This window comes from Sprattus sprattus, assembly GCF_963457725.1.
Source record: "Sprattus sprattus genome assembly, chromosome: 2".
In the NCBI taxonomy this organism is placed as follows: Eukaryota; Metazoa; Chordata; class Actinopteri; order Clupeiformes; family Clupeidae; genus Sprattus; species Sprattus sprattus.
In genome coordinates this window covers 58,696,127-58,720,963 of record NC_137921.1, presented here as the reverse complement: position 1 = coordinate 58,720,963, position 24,837 = coordinate 58,696,127, and the positions used below count along the sequence as shown (strand labels likewise).

The 24,837-nt window shown below is 45.5% G+C and overlaps 2 protein-coding genes across 2 annotated transcripts; one reads left to right on the top strand and one right to left on the bottom strand.

The window, feature by feature from the left end:
• Nucleotides 1–582: 582 nt before the first annotated feature.
• cbarpb (CACN subunit beta associated regulatory protein b) lies at nucleotides 583–9,282 on the bottom strand (the record flags this gene model as incomplete). Its single annotated transcript, XM_080833053.1, has 9 exons — nucleotides 583–2,020; nucleotides 2,615–2,795; nucleotides 3,952–4,186; nucleotides 4,682–4,834; nucleotides 5,127–5,298; nucleotides 5,694–5,856; nucleotides 6,174–6,235; nucleotides 7,873–8,018; nucleotides 9,235–9,282. The coding sequence occupies 9 exons, from the start codon at nucleotides 9,280–9,282 to the stop codon at nucleotides 583–585; spliced, it is 2,598 nt and encodes an 865-aa protein (XP_080689179.1).
• Nucleotides 9,283–12,193: 2,911 nt separating this feature from the next.
• On the top strand, nucleotides 12,194–17,019 carry atp5f1d (ATP synthase F1 subunit delta). The gene is made up of 5 exons (XM_080832536.1): nucleotides 12,194–12,428; nucleotides 13,908–14,061; nucleotides 14,660–14,748; nucleotides 16,597–16,738; nucleotides 16,879–17,019. Exons 1-4 carry the CDS (start codon nucleotides 12,309–12,311, stop codon nucleotides 16,717–16,719), a joined length of 486 nt encoding a protein of 161 aa, XP_080688662.1. The 5' UTR covers nucleotides 12,194–12,308; the 3' UTR covers nucleotides 16,720–16,738; nucleotides 16,879–17,019.
• The last annotated feature ends 7,818 nt before the right edge of the window (nucleotides 17,020–24,837 follow it).

The following is a 24,837-nucleotide window of genomic DNA, read 5'->3' as shown; positions in this document are numbered from 1 at the left end:
CTGGGTTCTGAAGTAATAACATCCATAGACAGAGAGAGGGAGAGAGAGAGAGAGAGAGAGATATAGAGAGAGAGGGGGGGAGGGGGGAGAGAGAGAGAGAGAGAGATTCACAGGAAGAAACATTACAAACAAAGCAAAGGCTTGTTGGATGGGTTTTGTGGCTGACTGTCTCTCAGGCTCTACTACATACAGATTCAAGGACATCTGGGTTGAAGCAACAGAGGTAGGAAGAGAGTAGAGCGGGGAACACAGTTCCTGGCATCATTTTATTCCGTTTCAATCATGGAGGAGGAATTCAATTAAACCAGGGGGATGTCTGTGACATGCTTTGTTCAATATTTGATCATTCCAAGACATTTAAATAAAATAAGTTATGAACAGAAGATTAGCGCGTTGATGAGAACTTTGAATTGTTTCCCCGGCAACCTGCATCACCACGCACCCAAACAATACAGGAAGTGGTGAAATGATGTCCGCTCTACTCTTTTCTATCTCTTCAGTGGAGACCAAGGGTGTGGAGAACAAGTCCTGAAGAGTGTGTTACAGCAGATATGGTGTGACTGCGCTGTGACTGGAGCTGTGCTACACTGGGCTGTGGTCGGGCGAGGTGTGTGTGATGGCCACCACACACTCTGAGGTGTCCTTGGGCCTGCGGAGACTCGTGTAGAGGCGCTCTTCTAGATTGGATGCCAGTTTGTCTGTCAGCTCAGCCGTGATGGTCTGCGGGCCATAGCCCGTTTCCGGCAGCTGAGGAGGGGAACGTTCGTCCAGGGGATCGGGGGGCGGGCCTGCCTGCCTGCATTCCTCTCCCACGTCCATCTGCTCGATCGCACACTCCGACGCCAGAGCAGAACCCGACGATGTTTCCTCCTCCTTGTCCCCCACTCTCCTCTGGTGGTCCTCAACCCTCACCTGCTCCACTTCCAGCTTGGGGGTGTCCAGGGTGCTGGGCGCCCCCTCGCTGGCCTCCTCGTCCGGCGCACTTACAATGCGCGGGAGCGTGCTGTGGTAGCTGGTCTCCAGCGGGTAGTTGACACTCACCCCCCGCCGCAAGGGGGGTGTACGGTGGCGGTCGAAGGAGGATGCGAAGCGCTGCCCGGGGTCGCTGTACTGCTTGGAGCGCTGCCACTGCTTCCGCAAGCGGTGCTTCGAGCGCACTGGCGACTCCTGCTGGTCGAACTGTGGATCGTGCCTCAGGAACTCGTGGAAAAGGGCGTCGGTTTTCTCGTCGATGCTGTAGTCACGACGCTGCAGGAAAGGATGCGACGGCTGCTGCTGCTGCTGCTGCGGCTCCTGCTGCTGTGTGTTGTACTGAGTGAACATCTGGCCGTACGGCGCCCACGCCACCGCACCCTCCTTCTCCGTCAAGCGCAGACCGGCGCTGACGCCGCCACTGGCCCCCTGCTCCTCCTCCAGCTCCTCTTGGAAACGGTGTGACTCGAGGCTCTCGCAGACGGTGCCACTGTGCCTGGAGCTGGTGAAGAAGCGCCGGCGCTCCAGGGCTCCAGAGCCGTCCATGCTGCCGCTGGTGCTGCCAAACCGCCGCAGCTCCTCAGGAGCGCGGGGTGGCGCTTCGATAGAGGCATAGCCGCTGTCCATCTGCAGCAGCTTCCGGTTGCCCGACTCTCCGTCGCTCCCTTTCTCCGAGTCTACACTGTCTTGCTTCACCCCAGGCTCGACTTGATCCGCAGGCAACGTGTCCATGTCTCCCTCAATCTCGTCCCCGATGTCTTGCGAGGGATTGCTCCCCAGCACCCCTTTCTCTGCCTTCCCCCCCAGTGAGCCCATGCTGTCAGCGTCGCTCCGGACTGAGTCCCTGTCGTTGCTGCTGCTCCGGTCAGAGGAGACGTGCTTTTCCAGGGAAGCCCGCAGGGTCCAGATATCACGGTACTGCGCCTGGTGGTCCGAACTCTCCCGACTGCAGCCCAGCCCCACCGTCTCGTCCGGCAGCTCGGAGGACGCCCCGATCAGGCCGCCCCCCGAACTACAGCTGGGCTCCACCACCGCCTCCACCTCTAGCCTGCAGGAAAGGGGGCTCCAAGTTAGAACACGCAACTCATCACAATTCGGGCTACAGCACGTCAACATGGCACACCATGACCGCGGCTACTTCATTAAGACACGCTAAGCGGGGTTAGCATTATGCACCTCATCACACACTTGGGGCTAATGGCTCGCGTTACCAAATGTCGCTATGGCACAGCACTGGCGGTGATCAAAAGACACTGCGGGGAGCATGACTTGCACTTTAGCATTTAAAGAGAGACGAGACAGCAGCAGTGGCGATGGAGGTCAATGAGTTCATGTTAAATACGTTCTGGGAGATGAATGGGTTAATATGCTGATCCCTAATGGCTTGTGACTGACAGGCTACATGGATGAGGTAGAGGAAGTCTGCTCTGTGAGAGAGATTCCCCCCTGAGACTTCTCTAAGCATTTAATGAAGACTCCATCTCCTTACTGAAGAAACCCCTCTGTGAAACAGACAGTGAAGTCATGTCAACCTTGGGGCCCCCTCTGATGAAATGGATCCCTCATGACGGAGCAGCGCAGTGGATGCCTGAAGGCCATGCAGCGTAAGCAGGGGAATGGATGGCGAGGGAATTAAAGATACCTGCCGAGGGAAGGTGGTGGTGTGGAGGGGGGCGAGAGGAGGCGGCGGGCGGGGTGGTACGCTACGTCCTTGGTGCGGGCGATGTACTGGATGAGGTCAATATGGTGAGCGTCGTGCTCCTCCTGGTCCATACTCTCGCTGGCTGCTCGCTGACGCTGAAACTGCCTCCTCTTAGGGGAGCCTGCGCACACAACATGGATCATCAGGAGCGGAGGTTCCACGCGTGGGTTGGGAAATAACAGATGCATCTACAACATATCCATAACGAAAGCAGGACCTAATAAATGCATCGAGTCACGTACATGATAATCCACAGTCCTATTCTGGATGTAATTTGTGTCATTTGTGGCATGGCCAGTCCTGTGTGCCTCATCTATGGCTCAAAGGAATTACATAGCATTTACAGATCTAGTGGCTACCATTGTTGCTATGAAGATTCATCCTAGCAACGGCTACATGCATTTCCTCTTCTCTCCAGACTGTTGCCAATTTCGTATGAAAGAACGGCCTTTTCACCAATCGGTTTGACCTCATACGTCACATCTGTATGCTAGAAGCGGGCAGCAGAAAAGGTTTAAGAAATCTCTCATCATTGTCAAATGTGTTTTTCCTCCATCGCTTCCCTATTGACAGTTCCAAGGGAACTGCTAAGCACTCTCCGTCTAGGCCACAGCTCTTATTCTAAAGAGACCACAGCAGCCTTCGCCATAGAAATGCAGTGAATGGTTCCCGGCAACGTAAGGCCTCTATGGAAGCCTTAAGGTGATTGTTGTGTGCCCAGCAAGCTCTCTGAGTCAGTGTTTTGTGTGTGTTTGTGTGTGTGTGTGTGTGTGTGTGTGTGTGTGTGGGTGTGTGTGTGTATGTGTGTGCTTGTATGTTTGTCTGTGTGTGTGTGTGTGTGTGTGTGTGTCTGTGTGTGTGTGTGTGTGTGTGTGTGTGTGTGTGTGTGTGTCTCTGTGTGTGTGTGTACATGTGTGTATGCATGTGTGTGTGTGTGTGTGAGAGAGAGACCATGGTCCACAGGGAGCTGCCAGGAGGTGAAGTGAACCCTGGAAAGCTTTGGAGAGGAAGAGCCTTGCGTCACCAAGCCATCTGTCATACTAGGAAGTCTTGGCAGATGGACATAGCCACTCCCTTATGGCCACTGCACATGTACTCAGGCTCAGTATTCATATCCAATCGACTTCCGTTCAAATTATGAATCGCTATTTAAAGTAGAAAAATAATATCTAACCGCTGAAATGATTTTGATTGTTTATTTTTTGCTCCATTGAATAGCACTGAGAACATGGAGCACAGAGACGTGGAAGTGGAGGCTGTGACGAGCGTACCCTTACCCCGGGTGTCCAAACTGGAGGCCCGCTGGGTGCTGTCCAACTTCCACTTCTTGATCTTGAAGTAGGGGCTGGCTCCCTCCAGGCTGGCGTGCCGTCGCAGCTTGGTGAAGAACTGCAGCACGGGCCCCTGGACAGAGGTGGCCGAGGATGCGCCCGTGGCCGACGCCCCCTCGACAGAACCCAGCTGACGCCCGGGACTACCGCCATTCCGCGAGCTGCCCCCCATCACCTCAATCTGAGCGACAAGGAAAAGCAAGAAGGGACAGAAAGGTGGCGGGTGTTATGTAGCACAGCAGCTAAAAATGGAAGAGTACACTTTGTCCTCTGCCGCCTCAAAATGAGCTACACTTATGTGTTGAATGGCAGATGTGCCCGTAAGGCCTTCTAGCATTGAACACAACAAATACATGCACGCACACACACGCACACACACACACACACACACACACACACACACACACACACACACACACACACACACACACACACACACATACACACACACACACACACTTCACAGTTCATGTTGTTATCATGACCCTGCTGTTGGAGTGATTGCACACTCGAGCACAGTTTCATCAACTGTGACTCATGTTCCTATTTTTCCGCTCTCCAGCCTTCAATCATCATTCTCACACATGGGGGTCTCTCCCTTTCCAGAAACCCTTCCCACACACAAAACACACTTGAGTTGTATTCACTTGTTTGCCGCATAAACACAGTGACTCACCATGGATGGTCTCTGGCTGGGGGGTCCAGGGGGGGCGCTCATGCTGAAGCTCGTGTCCACGGAGGAGTTGAGTGCGTCCCCAGGGAGTGGAGAGCTGGGGCTGCCACTCAGGCTGGTTAGTGCCGTCTGGGGCAAAGGGGGTCGCACTGAGGGCTGTGTGGAGGGTCAAGCAGAGAGAGGGCAGTTAAGGAAGCGTAAGGCCTGTGACAGAATGTCAATATCACGACAGGAGGAGGACGGATATCAAGAGCCTGGCTGGGTGAGCCTCCCGTCCGTCTCAATCAATACCCTCAGTACATCAAAGTGTCAAGAGTCAAGTAGCGCATGTCTTTGCCCTCGTTCCGTTGATTCATTTCTCAGTGGGCTTTTCCCAATGCTGGGCGTCATGGCGACTTATAGTAGCTCTCTCCTTTTTCTATTTTCCGCTCAGAGACTCTGCTCTCACCTGGAAGATGGAGAGGCTGGACTTGGAGGCGGGCCGTGTCGTCATGGCAATGCTGTTCTCGGATGACTCACACTCGTGGATGGTGACTATCTTGAGCGCAGGTGGGGGGATGTGGAGGTGTGTGAGCCTGGCGTTCTTCAGGTGGTGGAAGTCACCTTCCGTAAGGGTGTACCTGAGCACACACACAGACATGTCAGTGAGGCTACCCCAACAAAAAGATATTCAGCTGTGGTCACCTAGACCTCACATCGACCATTTCATCAGTAGCATGTCCCCTGTGGGAGCCAAGTCAAGTCTTTGTAACTCACTAAGCCATGCAGACACAGTGACATCCACGTCACCAACACATAAGACTTCCTCTTCATTCAATACCTCATCCAGTTCTGACAGCAACTTCTTCCAATTGTTATATACAGTATATATATAAAATGTCAGAATGCATATAGAAGACTGTGTTTCTGAGACTATGTGTGCAGGCGTGTGAATTAATGAGGGCACAGGGCTGCGAGGGACTCGGTGGTGGGGGGGTGCGGGGGCGGTGGGGATGTGTGTGCGGGGGCGTCTGACCTGCGGCCCTTCTCCTGCGCCTTCTTGCCGTGGTCGAAGAGTGCCGCCTCATTGAAGGACACCCGCCGGCCAATGGTGCCGGTGGACAGAAAGCGCTCCGTCTCCATGTCATGGGAGCTGGCGGCTGACAGGCAGTCTGACTCATCCACTCTGATCGTGATCTCTGCAGGGGGAGGAGGGGGTGGGTTGGTGTGGAAGGGGGAGAGTTTTATAAAATACCTGAGGTTTTTATGAAATTGCCCACTGTAATTCAACACAATGCATTGTTATTTCTCTTGACTGAACTGCAGTCAATCTTACATCATCTGTCAGATCACTTTTAAGGGAGCTTTTCTCAGATACTAGACAGATCTAATGTCATGTGAACACCAAGTTAATGAAAACATGCAAAGGACCAAATATCAGAATGAAGTAGATATTTAGGGTTGTGTTGTCATTACCACATAATGAAGTAGATATTTAGGGTTGTGTTGTCATTACCATGCACTGGCTGAGATTCCTCAAGGTTGGAGGTTTTAGTCTTCTCTGGATCCTCACTGGCCCTGAAAAAAAGACCACTGTAAATCTCATGTCAAAATCTCCAGTGTCAAAACTGCATGGCAGTACAATGTCTAAATTATACAATGGGCCGCATGCATTAAACGATACACAAACTCATTTCCTCTTATTTTTGTTCATATCCACGATTTGTCCTTAGTCACCCCATAATTTCGGGGGTTTACCAATGTCTTATTTTTCTCCTCTCTTAAGTAAGATAAAAGTTTACAAGTGGTTGAGAGGTATAGAAAAACATCTTGCTTTCACGGTCCACAAATAATTTGTCCAACGCAAGGAAACAGACGTTTCAAATTTGAGGAACATAAAAAAACACATGCATTTCATATAATTAAATTTGGTATCATGTGTTTTTGAGTAATTATAATAATTGGATTATTACATTTGTGGGCTAAAGAAATACTATTGGTCCATTGATCCCAATTAAGACTATTTCAACCCTTATGTAAGCTTATGAATGGCTTGCATACTGCTCTTGGATGCTTTTGCCACTCAGGCCTTATGCAGAGGATGCAGTTTTCGAGATGGCACAGATTTGATGAGATGGATGAATGGCTGCTGGGCGTGTGCCAGAGTATTTGCACACAGCACAACACCTGCCCTTATATAGTGTTTAGGGGGCGTTGCCTATGCTCAGAGCAAACAATCTGCTCCAATTTATGATCGAGTGGGATTCATAATTCAGCACACCAGGGTAAGTGCACACTTGGATTTTTTCTATGAACAGAAAATTGAGAGAAAATATAAGAGAGCATTATAAGAGAGTGTTGTTGCATGAGGCCCAATGTGTAGCTGTATCCAAAAACAACTGAAACTAATTTATTTCAAACAGAATAGCTAAACGCTAATGCTAACTGCTACATCGCTGCTTCCTCTGATAGCGTTCACTTCCTCTCTGACCAGGTCTCTGGGTGAGAGGGGAACAGATTGTGATGAAGTTTCCGAGCTGCATCTCTCCTCACTCACTCCTCTCCCCTCCCCGCTCCGCCCCTCCTTCCTTCACTGTTTGCAGCCAGAGCTTATGCTTCTGCTGGAAGGGGAGATTAATCCACACTGATGGCTGCAATGAAATCTCATTACTCTCATCATTTGTCTCAGTCTGTTCTCCTCTTCCCCAGCCCGACATCAACCAGCCTGGGCAAACGCTCACAGGCAGAGAGGGAAGAATAATGTTACAGCGAACACCAAATTAAGCCATGGAGAGAAGAGAGACAGAGAGACAGAGACAGACAGAGAGAGAGAGAGAGAGAGAGAAAGAGAGAGAGAGAGAGAGAGAGAGAGAGAGAGAGAGAGAGAGAGAGAGAGCGAGAGAGAGAGTCAACTTCAGAAAATGGGTGAGATCAATATGAGTTCCCCATGCAAAAACATCCTCCAGGTCTCTGAAGCAGCTCACTCTCTGGATGTGGCCAGAATAACAATCATTGATTTTGTAAAAAGTTTGCCCAGTGTGAGTATAATCATAGCTTAGTAACATTCAACAGGTTTTTTCCCCCCAAAACAAACAACAGCATCATTTCTCACAGGGCACAGTGGGCACTAATGGCTTGCAGGCGGAGGTGTGTGTATGCTCAAATTCTCAACACGGCACCAAATAGAAAGAGAGTGGGAGTGCGTTTGATCTCACCGTGCATAGCGCCGGTCTTCATCACAGCAGTGGCGACAGACGATCAATAGCACAGACAAGAGGACCAGTGTCCCCCCAAGGAAGATGGAGAGAAGGACCAACAGGAGGACGTAGCCATCCTGTTTCCCACTCTCCAATGGAAAGTCCTGCACAAACAGGTCAGAGAACAGTCGCAGTGGTAAATATAAAGGCTTCGACACTTTGTGGCAACTACTCAGATGTATCCTGACTCTGGAGAGGTATTAGGTCAGGTTAGGGCCAGTTCCATGCCAAACCCTGCTGCTGTCTATGCCATATGCCCTCATCTCCCTGATTATCATGGAAAAGGAAATGATAATCAGAGATCTCCAAGTTACAATGTTGTCAAGTTCTTCTCACATGAAAGCCAGGCATAATGATAACTTATTGAGGGGGCAAAACAAAAATCAGAAATGACAAGAAAACATGTCCGCCTACACATTTGAGGACCAGGTTTAAGGATCATCGTTTGAATACAGTGTTACTAAGACATTTGTGCCACCCAACTGATTTAGTTCATGGGGGTCCCTTGTGTCTGTATAGGCGGTGCAGGCTGAAAGGCCTTGGGGAGGAGGGGAGGATGAGGGAAGGGGGGATGCGCAGGTGCGCTCTTTGTTCTAGAGTTGAGACGTTAAGTGGTGTGTTCAAAGATCCAAAGAGGTGCAGAGCTTGGGGCAGAGGCAGAGATGGGAGCTCCTGGCATCAGGAGAAAGAGAGAGAGGGGGGTGGGGGGTGGGGGGAGAGAGAAAAGGTTCCTCCCTAAAAGACATCAAAGGATGGGGAGAGCCTCTCCAGGCTCAGCCATCTGGTTAAATGTTCGCTCTGCACCTCATACAATGAATATAGACTACAGTATGCATGTTCAGGGCAACAAAAAGACTGCACTGAGAAATGTCCCTAGACATTTCCTGCGTTGTCTATTTGGCTATGCATTAAAGTAGATTTCATGTTGGTTGCTGTACATTCTACATTATATGCAATTTAGTTTCCACACACATTTGACTCAAAAAAGACTAATCTCATACACAATTGCAGCACATTTCCCAGTTGCACAAAGGACCACATGATGACATTGAAAGTGAATACTGGCAAAGACACTAAAAACGGAACCTTTGAGTTTCAACATGACCATAATCACAATACACGAACAATCATGCCTCTATTTCCATATCTTCAACTGGTGATGTCTGCAACTAAGTTTCCTCAAAGGTACATAAGCTTCGGATAAAGTCACGGATTGAATTACTGGAAACACAGAGCAGGATGTCCTCTATTAGCAGGTCGCCTTTGAATAAAGTTAGATCCGCTAGCTGCACAGGAAGGATGAGAGGTCTGTGTACTTACAGTGGGGTTTGCAGTTAGGTTTTTCCAGACGGTAGACTCATTGCTCATGGTCCAGGCGAGCGTTGTCCTCCCCCTTAGGAAATGATCACAGGAAGTCGTGCAGCTGTTATTATGGCACTATAGCAATTTTGATTCCAGCTACCCGTCTCTCTCTCTCTCTCTCTCTCTCTCTCTCTCTCTCTCTCTCTCTCTCTCTCTGTCTTTCTCCCTCCCTCTCAAGCACTAGGGGTTTAAAAAAATATCTCTGATCTGACAGTTTCATGTTTGCATAAAAAAAAAACATTTTCTAGAGCTGAGAATAGGAAAAGTGCTAGAGCTGAGAATAGGAAAAGTGACAATTCTGTGTTACCGAAACTAGCTTTGTAGAGTAGTGTTCTAGAATTGAAAGACAAACATCACTCAGATGACAATAAGGCTTCTAGAATATGAAGGTGCCAGACACTCACGCTTGTCTGCCATAAATCACATATCTCAAGTCATCGAATCCCTGAACTCACTCTCTCTGGCTCTCTCACTCTCTCTCTCTGGCTCTCTCTCTTTCTCTCTCTTTCGCTCTCTCTCCCCACTTTCTGTCTCCACCTGTGTGCAGAATATCACACTGCGATTCCATTATCAAGTGATGTCTCTTTCTTTCCAGCAGCTGAGGCCCAGCAGTATGTGGTCCCCCTGCTAGGTAATAGCCATTAATACTGCAGCTTTTTCCCACACTGTGCAAACACTCACCTCCTCAGCACTTCCCCATCAAACGGCAGGAAAAAAGCAACATGCAGAATGGTCTCTCCGTTGTACCTATTCACCCAGTCTCACTTCTCTCTCTCTCACTCTCTCGCTCTCTCTTTCCTCGGTGGAATATGAGCAGTCTTCAGTGTGTTTCCCTGCCTAGCCTTTTCACGCCTCTCTCTCTCTCTATTTCTCGGTGGAATATGAGCAGTCTTCGGTGTGTTTTCCTGCGAAGCCTTTTCAGCTCAGCTCTTTCTGCATTCTAAGCTTGCCTTTGCCCACCCACCTGCTTCTCCTGCTTCCCTAATGGCTGCAGTGTCTGCAGAGCCAAAGCTTGGAGTGTCACACAGCAAGTTCACAGCTAACAAGACATTGCTTCATATATAATGACAATCAGAGCCTAATAGCCCTATAAAATTACATTTTAAAATCCTTTCTATTAATATGATCTGCACAACAACAACTAAATGACATGAAGACATCAGGATGGAAAGAGTTTGAATGATAATGATGATGATGATGATGATGATGATGATGATAATGAAGACTGTGACGATTAAATAGTGTTATTACAATTATTATCTAGTCCATGTTGTAACATCACTCCCTAAATACTGTTAATTAAGTTATGTGATCATGGTCAAATGTACACTAAGCAGTTATGAAATCATTGATTTAAAATTATTATATTTTATAGTTCATACATAAGAGTGTCATGGTTTGCAAATGCCTCTGAAATATCTGTCAGGCCATCTTATTTGCATTATTAACAGCGGCCTGACGCAAAAGGAAACCCCCTATTTTGCTCTGATTATAGGCTACTGTATGGAAACCTAACCTACTGTACATCGCCTAATGATCAGCATCTTGTCTCTTTTCTGGAAGTCCTGATGCTTAGACCACATTACACCCCATCTGCTACTTATTTCTCATCTTCATCGATTACACGCCCTTTATATGTTGGCATACATCGTCACGATGAATATTTAATGAACTGATATCTCCGTATAGGCTATGTGTCAAATCACCTCTTATAAACGTGTGTGGCTCTGTAACGAAAAGACATCTATTAAATAAAATGTGCAAAAAAATCATGATGCATCGCCCACTTTATTCACGTGAAATGGGAGAGGGTGAGAAAGTGCTACATTTTAGAGTTGATTTCCTGTCGACGCTGGAAATGAAACGCTAATATTAGTCGAAAGACTGAGTCAAAGACAAAATGGAATAACACAGAGATAAGCAGCTCTTCGTGTCGCCTATCTCCCGTGGACTCGATGACTCCCCGGTCTAAAGCGATGGCCTTTTACAGCGGTTGTCGGCTTGCATGCAACATCTACTCAATAGCATTTCATCTTAGACATAAATACCAAGCACAGAAAGGTAGCCTACATGGAATTCCTTGGAATACATGGAATAGCCTACATGCAACTCTCAATAAAATCGGAACGTTATTATTCATATTGCCAAACACGTAATTCACAGTTTGGAACAACTGAGGAAGTGTAACTCACCTAAATATAATTCATGCAGATGTAATGCCTTCGCCGAACATCCTAATTTTTATTTAAAAGGTAAAACTATTTATGAATGAAACCTTAAGGTTTTAGACACACCCATCTTCTCGACACCCAGTCAAAATATGTCTACGTGACGTAAGCTGGAAGACGAGGAGGTACCCTGCAAGAGGATGCACGAAAGGATTGGTCCCCATGTCTCTGTATGGTCTTACTATTAAACTGTGGGGTATACCCCGTCCCCGAACTAATTTAGATGCAGGTCGTTCATTCCATGTGTTGAAAGGCCTTTGATGTTCGTCATAGCTTTGATCAAACATTGCTCAAAACTTGGAACCATTTCCAAACCCAGTCTCTGAAACTGAAGCATATATTTAAATGTTAAGTAGACTACATGAGAAGTAAAGTGATGTCATTCACTGAATTATTAGTCACGTTCATTTATCAGAACGGTTTTCGAGTTGTTAAGGCGCCATCTCCTGGCAGAAAGTAGGCATTTTGAATGTCATTATTTTGTTGTCTAATTCATTACATAAAAAAAAAAACACTTTCGGCTTTAAATATTGAAGCCTGCTTATATTTTCTTGAGAAAAATTGAATTTACTATTTTGGTCATTAGTAGTAGTGTAATTATCTATGGGGAAATGCTGTGATTATTAGTTCAGTAAACTACATCTCCCATCATGCTGTTGTACTTGGTATGGCTTTATGGGTAACCGTACAGTGCCCTTGTCCTATGAGGCGCATACTCTGACTGGGATCACGCTTGCATTTGCGGGGAACCTTGGCCTCGGTCTTGATTGAGTTTATATCAGATCTACCGAAAATCTAGGTAAAATGATGGCAGCAAGGTTTTTGGTCCGTCGTGCAATCCCTGCATTGAGACAAGTGCGTTGCTATGCTGATGCACCCGGTGGAGGATCGCAGATGTCCTTCACATTTGCGTCGCCGACCCAGGTAAAGTTAGCCCATGTTGGCTATCAGACTGGTGGTTGCTGGGGCTTTGGCCTTCCCTGTTGTATCAACTTTAGCCGTAGAACATTGCAAAATATTTAGTCAGACGAAAACATCATAGGGGCAGTAAAGCATATGCAACGAACGTGTGTGTTAGTTGTATAACTCATTCAGTTTTTTAAGACAAGCTTATGCTAGTTACAGAACGATATGTTCCTGTCAATGCTAAAGCTATCCTTATGGAAGCTAATGTCAATCAGAGACACTAACGTTAGGCAGTTGGCTAGCCGAAATTACTTAGCATAATCTTTGCCCTTGTGTCGAGCTTGAAAATCGAGTAGGAATTTGATAGATTAACTGACAATAGTATTACACATAATTTGAGTTGGAGTGTCCCCAACTAAATGAACCTAACGTTAGCTCTGTTAGCTATCGATAGTTAACAGTGCTACTGTCAGGTTAATTCAGTATACGTATACGTAAAATACTATTATACTATTTTATAATACAAATCATTTAATCTATCATATTCCTACTCGATGTTCTAGCTCGACACGAGCAAACAGTCAACTACCAGGTTATGTAGCTGGCTCACTAGCTACCGTTAGCCGACTTGCTAACTATGCATGATCTCTAATTGAAAGCCTTTCACCTTGAGCTGCTTCACACGAGTTGGTAATGCTAAGGGTATCACTCTAGTCGGTGTTGCTCTAGAAAAAGTCAGCAGTGACTTCATCATGATAAGATTTGATCGACTTGTAAATTTAAAGTAAGGAACAACTGAGAATAATTATTTACAGTCTACACAGAAGGCCATAGCAATCATCCGGCAACCGTGGTTGTCATTCCGCCCCTTTTAGTGGAATACAAAACTCTCAGTGACAGTAGGCAATGGTATTTGCAGGTGTTCGACATGTGAATGAATGAAAATAAAAAATAAAACTGTTCTGGCAGATTTTAAATGCCAGGTCAGAGCAATGACATTGAACATTTTGATAGCCTAAATTTAATTACAAATGCCAAATGACCAATTATTGTAATTATAAATTGTACATAAGCAGTAGGCGAGTAACGCTCCCAGGCACAGCCAAGTTTGCCGTAGCTTACAAAGGTTTCCATTGGGGCCTTCTTTCTGAAAAGTCTAGAAAGCTGCAAATCTCTTTATGGGATGTCCTTCCCCTACTCGATATGAAGAGGAAACAAATATATGTGTGTTTTTATCATGCAAGACATGACACAGTAACCGTTAGGCAAAGTGACCTCTTCTGTTTCCCATTCGCTGCCAGTCACCTCTACCGCTTTGTTTCCTCCTAGAAAGGGAAGTGGCCGCCAAAAATACCTCCCGTTGACGTCATGTTGCATGTCTTTAATTAAACAATATAGCCCTCTATATGTGCACCCATTTCCAATTTCAACCGCATGCATCATCAGAAGTTAAAGTGAACTGTATACTAATTTTTGTTGTATTGTGTTTAATTATAGGTGTTCTTCCAAAATGCCAGCGTGAGGCAGGTCGACGTACCAACACTGACAGGTGCTTTCGGCATCCTTCCAGCTCATGTTCCAACTCTGCAGGTTTTGCGACCTGGAGTCGTCACAGTCTTCAATGATGACGGCTCTTCGGCAAAGTACTTCGGTAAGATATCCCTCACACAGGGTTGATTCCAGAGCCTTCAGTTTTAGCCTGATGTTTATAAACTGTAGTTGACTGGTGTATACCGTCTAGTCAAGCAACAACCTAATTTGTAACATGTACAGTATAGAAATGTTATTAACAACAGGAGCCTGGAAGTCTACACATTATCCTGTAGGGGTCACTCTTGAAAATAAGTGATGTTTGCAAGGGTCAGTATGAGCCTTCTGTCTCGTCTATAAGGGCAACATTCCCAGTCCAACCGCCACTGATTTGAAGTTATGCATTAATATGCTGCTCATGGAGACATTCATCCAGCTTGTCTTCTTCGCTTAGAATTGGTTACTGAATTTTACAGAATTCTGTCTGGTGTGTGTAGCAACACACGTTGTAATTTAAAGCAGCCAGTACCACAAGTGGCTGGTTATGTGAGTAGTTAATAGGCACAAAATATAATGCTGGGTAGTTGGATCAGTATTTCTCCAGCACTTCTAGTGAGGAGTGTCATATGAAAATGAACAAACCCTTCCATCAGTATTGCAGCCCCTGATTGACTACAAGGGTTTAAGTGTTTTGTTTCTTTTGCCTGTTCCATTTCTAGTGAGTAGTGGCTCAATCACGGTGAATGCCGACTCCTCAGTGCAGCTCCTTGCTGAGGAGGCTGTGACTCTGGAAAACCTGGATGTCGCTGTAAGTACATTTGTCATGCCTAACCACTACATTTACGGTCATTTTTGGTGCATTAGGATTGAAATAATTCATTTTCCGATCAATTTGCTTGTAGATGCCATTTTCATGGCAACAGTAGTGAAGGTCACATTAACATGAGTTACAAATGAAGTGCATTGAGAGATTTATTTCGTCTTGTAATGGTTGATGGTGTGAAGGACTTTCTGGCCGATTTGGTCCTGAATGTTTCTTCAAGTAATGGAATTCTTGTGCATAAAGAAAGCAGAGGCAGAATGATGTAGCCCAGCCCATCAGTTAGACTTGACAGCCTCTTAGAAAATTTGATGAAACAAGCTTAAAAAAACCGCCATGTTTTATTTCGAAAATAATTATACTCTCCTGAGGCAGATCTGAATGTTTTTGATAGAATTTTATTGGAATAGATCATTTTTCATTAACACATTTGAAAGGACTCTAGAACTCCATGTTTGGGGGCTTATTTAGCACTTTGAAGGAGCAGGTTTTCTGAGCGAAGCGCAGAGATGACAAACTTATTTAAGGGAATCTCACTGGGCAATGTAGTCACAGAAAAGCTTAGGATAGTTGACGCTATGACAAGATTATCCACATGACATTTTTAAGAACAGAAATTCCTCAAAACCCAACATTTGTCAGTGTTTTTTTTTTTCTATGAAATCGCACTTTTCAACAGAGGCAATGTGGGCATTAGACTCAACGAATAGTCAAATGTTAAGTTGATAAGAAAAATAATATACATTTGCCTGTTGAGTATTGCATCTGTTTGGGTTCAGTTTATTCTTAGTTTACCTAGATTACTAGGTACTAGGTTTAACATGGCTTACCAATTACATTTGATGGCATGTTTTTCCTCTTCCTATAGTTGATAAAGGCTCTTCCAGATCCCAAAAGAAGCTTTGTGATAGGAGGGCAAAACATTAGTAACTCTGACCGATAAACTCATTTCTGAGATGGTTATTTGTGCAGTGCTCTTGAAAGGTGGATGACTTTTTCCTTCCCCTGATAACAGTGCTCTTGGGCACGTACTGTTAATGGGGAAGGAAAGGTCAGTCACCGTTGAATTGGAACAGATGTGTCAAATCCCCACTGAGAGACCTTTACCTCTCAGTAATGTTTGGCATTTATACTCTGCAATCGCCACTGTAACAAGTGTCTTTTCGAAGGAGAAAGGCCATATTCATTTGTTTAAGGTCTTGGAGAGGCACCACTTTGTTATTCTTTCAAATCAATGTTCTAATATAAGCCGCTGATTAGATTTGGTATTTCAGAGTTTTGCTCAAGAGAGGAACTCTAGGGAATATTCTATCTATAGTCACATGCCATGGTGGAAAAATTAAAGTGGTCCTGCCTATTTCTCTACAAGAATCTCACATAAAACCTCAACGGCTGAAGCTTGTTTCATGGTAACTCTGTACAAATGACCAGAATAAATCTGAAATCCAGTTTAATGATGTCAGATACTTATGACTTCCTTGCAGTCATAATAGAGAATCAGATCCAACAGGCTCATCACTTTTTTATTTGTTTGCAGAAAGGAAAAGTGAAGATGGAAACATTTAAATAGTCATTGCTCTTATGCGATTATGTAGTGAAATAGACAGTATTTTTGCCAACTTAGGTTGATCAGAAATGTAGTTTAACATTGATGTGAAGTGTTTAGTATGACTCGGGTTTATTAGTGTAGAGTTATATTGGTTATATTTCTTAAGAAGTGCAAAACTTCTGTTTCCATGAATTGATAAATAGTGGATTTGGCCATTTTGTTTGCTTGGCTGAATAATACCGCATCTGTCATTAATACCTTTACATGTTTCTTATCTCGTCTCGCAGGCTGCTAAAGCGAACTTGGAGAAGGCCCAGTCTGAGCTTCTCGGGGTGTCCGATGAGGCTGCCCGTGCAGAGATCCAGATCTCCATAGATGCCAACGATGCTATCGTCAAGGCCCTGGAGTGATGCACGTATTCTACCAGTGGTAAGGATTCAAACAGTTTAACCGATTCCTGTAGATCTCATTGTTATCTATTGGTTGGTTTTATTTGACAAGTGTCACCATTGCAGTGTGTATGTTCGTAGTAATGAGGTTGACTTCTTGTTTTGTTTTTCTCTTTCCAGGATGTTATGTTGGTGTTGTGGTTAAAAAGAAAATCACCTGCTTTACTCTTGTGTTCCCAAGTCCTGTCCAGTCCGCAACAACAAGCCACCAGGCCTGTTTTGTACAGTCAATGAATTTACCAATAAATTTATTTGGAATTATTCACTGCATTGTAATGTTTTAACCTGCACACACAGTAACACAAATACAGTTCCTGCATGAGTTCTCATATTGTTACGGCTCACTTAAAAGAGACAGTATGCAACCGTTTGTCACTTTCAGAAGCATATTTTAATTAGCAACTAGTATTGGTATCACCTTCAGATACATTTTCCTGGTATGTTGTCGTGTAAAGGACAGATCAATTCTATTACTACACTAGGCTATGCATTATGGGTTGTCACGCTAGCTTTTTATCAGTTGCAACTCTGCTATAGTTGGTGTTTTGTATGGTTTTTGTATGCCTTTTCAGTAGTTCAATATCTTGCTGTTGCTTTAAATCCACTTATAATTTCTGACGCATATATTCTCTAATTATAAGTCTGTAAGACATCATTAACAAGTGAGAATTTGAGACGCTTAAATAAGGACCTTGCCTGTTGCAATGCAGTTTTATTCCAAAGGGGGGCAGTAGATTCCTGTTTAAATATACATCCATTTCTACCTGTGTCATTTCTCCTCAGATGTATTTTCACTTTCATACAGTAGCTTTTATGATGTAACATAGTTCTTAAATAACAACTGTCCTTGATGTCATACAGGACTTTGTTCTGTGATATCTGACTGGTTTGGGTCAGAATTGCTGGAAGAGGCCTTGGTTGTTAGGTGTGAGCTTGTTTATACTGTGACTCATCCCGATGAGTTCACGCTGACAAGACCTTGCCAGGAAAACCGGCCCTTCAAACACCATGGTTGTGTGGGTGTGGAGCAAAGGCCTTAGTCTGGTAAACAGAGGTGGTATCACCTGCAGCGGCAGGCTCTGTTCAATAGCCATGATCATGTGCTGACTTGGCTGCTTGTTTGCAGGAAGCCGCAGAAGCTTTCATGAGAGCTGCCAGTCTCGCTCTCCGGAGCGTGCTCCGACCTGTTCCAGAGTAGAGTCTTAAACCTTTCACATTCAACAGCGTCTAGCCACCAGGCTACGTATTTCATTTTGGTCTTATGTAACGCACTAGACATATGTAACACACTAGCAATATAACACACTTGACATATATAACACACTAGGCATATATAACACACTTCACATATATAACACACTAGACATGTATGACATAAACACTTCCATGTGTAAGTGTGTCTCAGATATGCAGCTTACTACGTGTAAGTGTATCTCTGTTAAATATGCAGTCTATTACTGTATGCAGGTGAGGAGCTGTAGTTTTTTAAAAGCTCAAGTGTTACAGGGAAAAAGCTGGAGATTACTCAAGGCCTTAATGTGTACTGTATATTCAGAACTGGCGAGACCGTGTGCCATGGTGACGTCATTTAGAAGCAGTGGAAGCCTCAGCGATGGAGACCTCAGAGGGTTATCAGACACGGGATACACAAACCTCTATTGGCTCTATGGTTCTCAGCCCATTTCACTGTTCTGCAAAGATGTGTTCCATATGCAGGGATATGGCATAAGCGAGGGGGAGGCGAGTCTTCAAATGGGAACGCAGCGAGATACGCCTCGTAAAAATCTTTTACGTGAGCTGAACAGCATCAGCGTCCGCCCAACCAGTCAGGTGGGTGAGCTGCGAGGAGCCGTGGGCAGCTTGACGCGACGCGGGCTTCAAGTAGCTGATGACGCACGTTTGTATTTAGGTTTTGCATGAATGCTATATTTCACCTGCTATCTCTTGTGTCATTCCAGTCACAATGCAATCAACTAGCTCCTTTATCACAATCTGCACTGAACTACTAGACAGCCCAGGAACAAGGAGTTGGCAGTTGAGGGGTGAATTTCAGGAAAAAGCCACATAATTTGTACACTGTCGAACGGGCAGTACCCACCAAAATCTCCACGTATACAAACGTGGAAGTGATACCACCGCCCACCCCCATCCTCCTGCCAAGGCTAGCCAAGTGCAGCATGAAGAAGAGGAGCCACTGGTGTGGAGGGTACTGGGCAGTACTGGGTGGCACGGGGCCAGCTGATTGAAGTGCTGACCTTTTGGTTCCTGCGTGTAAAGAGGGAGCCTGCAGATTCTCAGTCAGCTGTTAGATACTGCATCCAGGCTGAGAGTGGGAGTCAGGCCTTGACACCGCAGCCTACGCCTCCAACCCCGTTTGTGTCATCCTGCTCGCAAACGGCTCCACCACACACACACACACACACGCCAGCCAGCCAGGTATGACTCCACAAATAGACGTGTGGGAGATTTTCTGAGAAAAATGGCAAATCCGTATGCACAAACACACACGCACACACACACACAGAGACACACACTCGCTCTCCTCTTGGCAGAAGGGGAGGATAATCAGCTTTGCTCTCTGAGAAAATTACACTGAATTGCTCTTCAGGTAATCACAAGTGTTGGTCTTGTGCACACCCCTGCTGGGTTTCAAATGGCATTTTTCACTGTGGCAGTCCTGCTTCCCTGACAGCCAGGGACAGAGCATGTTACTTTCTGTTTTGATACTTCTAATCTATGCTTAAACACATTCTGTTCAACTTCAACTTATGCAACAGTATTCCTGATTCCCCCCCCCCCCCACACCTCAGTAATGTTGTGCAACCCACATAGATAAGCCATGCCTACGATACAAATCGCTGCCTCGGACTGGGCTGCCTTTCTGGCCGAACCCAAAATGTAAAATATCCTGCTCGACTCATTTGTAGGCATTTAACAATGATGTTTGTGGTCCGTCTTCACATTCCAGAGAGCAAAGCGTCACATTCCAGGCGGGTGAAGAGGTGGGAAGGGGCCCTGCAGGGAACAGGAGTACCAGGGTGAGGGTTAGGGCGTGGGCGTGGGCGGCCAGGGGTGGCGAGGGGGGTGGGGGCTACTCAGCCGAGTTAACCCCATGCCATGACACAGCCGTACAACAGCTCTCTCTCTCCCTCTCCTCCCTCTCTCCCTTTCTCTCTCTCCCTCTTTCTCTTCCTTCTCTCCTTCTCTCGCTCAGTGGCCTGTGGAGTCAGCAACCGGCAGTGAGCCGCTGGAATGACATGCTGATTGCTGTCTGTGCCGTCTGTGCCGTCTTTGTGATGCTGATTAAGAAAGAACAAGAAAAGGAAAATAGAAACACATTCCTGTATGTTTTTTTTTTTTTTTTAAATCTAAAAATTCCTGAAAGAAGGCAATTGTCTGGAATTAGCTAGAACAGTATGTGACCACAGTGTGTTGGAATTACTCATGGTGAAACTAAAAGCTTGAAAAAAAAATCTGAATATAACCATGCTTTTACAAAGAGCTATGCATTAGTCTGCTCAGAGTCTCTAAGGTTACTTGAGCATGTTTTCTTTAGGACATCACAAGAAGCACACAACACACCATGTACTTTTACTAAGCTAAAAACACTCGCTCCCAAGGAGACTTGATTGCACAGCATTTAAGATCTGCCATACCTCTTAATGGAAGGACATGGTTTTCATGCCTTAAACCACTTAAAGGCACTCAAAAGTACACGTGTTAGCGCAGACACTTGTGTTGGCCAAGTAGCTCTTCAAGTTCAGGCAAGAACAGCAGTGATGGTATCTGTGAATAGAAACACTTCTTTTTTTTCCTATTTCTAAAATCTACTTTGTGCTTATTTTGCTCTAGGTTAGTATTACATTTGCAGAGATTTGTACGTTGAGCACATTAGTTTATGATTGAGAGGGTTAAATCATTTTGATGACCTAGTTCAGTATGGTAGAGATATTTTGAGCTAGTGGAACATGTTTGAAAGAGTTTACACGTAACGTCTTATTTTAACTCGACCAAGGCTAGAATAGTCGAACTCTCGCTCTCTTGCATTGCTGTCGATGATAAACCATGCAGTGTGTGTGTGTGTGTGTGTGTGTTTTAGTGTGTGTGCGCATCTCAGCAGTTTCCTAATCGCATGTCTCCACGCTGAAGCACTTGGAAAATATGCCATCACGCTAGTTTCCATCGAGAACAACTGAGGCACACATAGCTCACTTTACACGCTTACACCCATACTGGCAGGGGCCAGATTCCAGCCCCGCTGTGCACGCCTGCCCACATTTGCCCAACACCCTCCCACTCGCAGGGCTACGGAGCTGGCAGAGGTCACAGCTGTAGCCTGTGCCATCAATCAAACTCTATCATGTGGCTAGTATCAGGATGAGCAGGATCACTGGAATGCGTCAACCTTTATTTTGTTGAGATCCTCCACTGTTGCTGGTCAACAAGTTTGATGGGAAGGGTAGGCTGGGGAGGTTGAAGTGTCCAGTGACAAAAACAAACTTGCTGACAGGTTTGCAACTTTTGAATGAATCACACAGACCGGGTTGTTGCGGGTGATGCACCAGTCTTGTGGTGCCACCAGTTGATTTCAGCCTAGCTTGTGCAACCCCAACACCCCCACCCCCACCCCCCGATCAGCCCTCTCCTGCCAGTTATGCCCCTGACATTCCCTGAGGAGAGCCAACACTCTTAAGGCGTTCCGGTGAAATCCAGCCCCGCTCCGTGTAGCCCCTCTTGTTTACTACTACATGTGTCACTACTGGTGCCCCCTCCCCCTCCCCCTCCCCCACCACCTTTCCACTCACTGCTAGGATGTGAGGGTGATTCCCTCTGGCCCTGTATAGATCTTACATATATGACCATAGTGACTTGGCTAGGGCCAATCGGATCTGAAGGTGCAAAGAAAAACCCTAAATACCAATGACATATCATCCAAGGATCTGTTTCTCTCTCCCTGGCAGAACAAGTTTTGGAAAGGCATCTCCAGAATGTGGACGCTGAGGAGGTACACAATGCACACTTTGGAAAAAGATAAAGTTCATGCCAGTATACCGGCTCCAAATAGAAGCCCACAATTTTCCGAGGCATGAAAAAAAGATGCTGATTCGTTTATGTCATTCCAGCTCTCTAAATGGATTTAAAAGCTGGTACTATTGGTGTGTTGCACAACTGTCATTTTAATGAGAGTATTATTACATGGATGCCATGTTGTCATTCTGAATATTCTAAAGAGAGTTCATTATGGGCATATTGTTACATTTTTGCTGGTTATCATGTAATTTAAGTGATGATACGCCCATCAGGATGACCTTTTTGGACTATTGCTAAGCTCTTTTAATAACCACAGAACTAATATTAGCATTGGTGTATGAACACGTCTTTATGAAGTTAACACCCAATATGTCAACTGGAGGGTAAAAATACTTACCTCTGGGTAATTACCTGTGAAGCGACAGCTGATCTTCAGTCCCTATCAAATAACAGAAACAGAGTACCTACATCGCCTTATCTAAACATAGACTTGAGTGAACTGCAATTCTTGGGAGCATGACTTATTAGCTCTGCATTAAGTGAGAATATCTTTTCCAGAGGCCTAAGTTAAGGTCTAACCACACTTGCTATCCCACAGATGGTAAGAATAGATCCCGTGTTGATAATCTACTCTTTTTTCCTTTCGATACCTCTGCATTATTTTTGTTTTTATTATTACTATCTAGTATTATCATTATTATAGTTGTTGTCAAAATGGCTATTCACATGCTCTGGAGAAACTGCTACCGTTTTCTGCCCACCCCTTGTCTGGCGTCGACAGGAATAGTTTCAAACGTAAAGGTGGTAAAGATCTAATTTGCATTGATAAAAAAGGAAACCTCATTTGTGAGAGCCTGTGCCGGCAGGGGCTACCCTCCTGTGAATCGAGCAAGGAAGAAACGAAATGTTGTGTCTGACTGGTTGGAGTGGACGGACTCAACCTGCTTCTGTTCGGTGAGTGTGGCATCAGGAAGCAAGCTTGCCGAGGGAGAGCAAAAGAGAGAGAGAGAGAGAGAGAGGTGCTTGCAGCGTACGGGAGGAAAAGTCAGGGGGTGGATGAGGGTGAGGACAAGCTAGAGGGAGACAGGAATTAGTCCAGTGACGTAGCTATCGAGGATGGAGAGCTATTTTAAGCACCTGATAGGGAGCTGGGCTGCTGCGCTCTCTGCTTCCCTGACGTCACAGATGAAATCAGCCTCTTTGCTGGCCTTGGCAGAGCGGCCCTTGTGACTGATAATGATTAGATTACTGCAGTCGGCAGAGGAGCGGATACAGGTGAAATGTCAGCAGGCAGCGGCGACTCAGCTGCCCCCGCGCTAACGTTACCAATGGCCCCAGCTGGGATTAAATTAGCCAAACGTGGGATGCTCCTAATCCCAGGCAACGCAGAATTACACAGAGCTGGATTCAAGAGTGAGTGAAGACTGAGAGTTTGAGTGTGTGTGTGTGTGTGTGTGTGTGTGTGTGTGTGTGTGTGTGTGTGTGTGTGTGTGTGAGAGAGAGAGAGAGAGAGAGAGAGAGAGAGAGAGAGAGAGAGAGAGAGAGAGAGAGAGAGAGAGAGAAAGAGAGGTTATGTGTGTGTGTGTGTCTATATAAGAGAGAGAGAGAGAAAAAAAAGTGTATGGTGTATGTGTGTGTGTGTGTGTGTGTGTGTGTGTGTGTGTGTGTGTGCTGACAAAACAATGTTTTCTTTTAGGAAGATTCCACAAAATGTTGTCTGTTTTCAACATTCAATCAAAGCTCTTTCCACAATCCACGATACTGCCATTTTTCCTAAGAAGTCCTTGATGTTCTTAGAGCAGCATGTGAGTACGTAGGTGTGAAAACTGGATCGTTAATAATTGGCAGGAGGGATCTCAGAAACAGAGTGTTTGCAAGTGGGGGCACGGATCATCTGTCTGTTCAGAGCACAGCCCTATCCTCTGGGGTTGGTCCCAAGATGATCTCGGGCATGTTGATGCCTTTCCCATGAACGCAGCCCATAAAAGAACTCAAGCCCAAACTCAGCTGTCATGATCAAAGTTCCCATTCATGCAACCGCACTTGCAGGTGTCAGCATGCTTTTTTCTTTTCTTAAAAAAAAAAATGTATATATATATATATATATATCAGGTCACACCAACAACTATTCTTTTGTCCTCAAATAACACTGTGTGGCACAAGAGTCTGACTGAACACTAATGCAACTGTGGTTAATCAATATCCGCCCTTTTACTGCACAGGCGCCAAAGCCACAGAAGTAATGATTCACTCATGAAGCTTGTTCACCTGCTCTGTGCCTGGACTCCTTGTGGGAGCAGTTGACAATGATCATCTGCAGGTGTGTCTCTCTCACCACTGTCCCTTTTGTGATTCAAGAGGAAATCATTACTTTGGAAAAAACCAACAAAGCCCCTTGTTCATGGTTGACAACATTTTTTTTACGTGCTGTGTGTTGTTATCATGACTTTGATGGATTGGAATGTGGTTCACCCACACAGACTCCTCCGCACGTCCCACACACGTTCGAAGCCGGTTGTTTACAACCCACCCACGCCGCTCCCACGCCATAATCTCAGCCTCAGACTGGCAAAGAAAATCAACGCTGGACTTCTCTGCTAGCACAGTCCGGAGAGAGAGAGAGAGAGACAGACAGGGCTGGTAAAACTCAATAAAGATTTTGTTTGAATGGTCAGCCCAGTGAGCCCACCAGGATTTGTCCCAAGATGTCCGATGCTCGGGTAGGATGGGCCTCATACTCGGTCTGCAAATAGGAACGAGTGTGCAAGCTGCGCTTGATCCTGAAAACCAGACTTACTTTTTGTAAATGCTACAGAAAAATCTATCTCACACTAAAAAGATGAGAGAAGCAGGTTATGCCTGGTTCTTTTTATGAGCATCGCCTTTTGTCATGTGACGTATGCAATGGCATCATAAACTGGCTCGATTTGTGCTTTTTGCATTGATTTTATTCATCTAATGTCACAATAAAATATAGGCTATTGCTTAGCGCTCAGTAGCCATATTGTTGTTATTATGCGTGTATCCAAGCAGGGTATTGTACTTGTT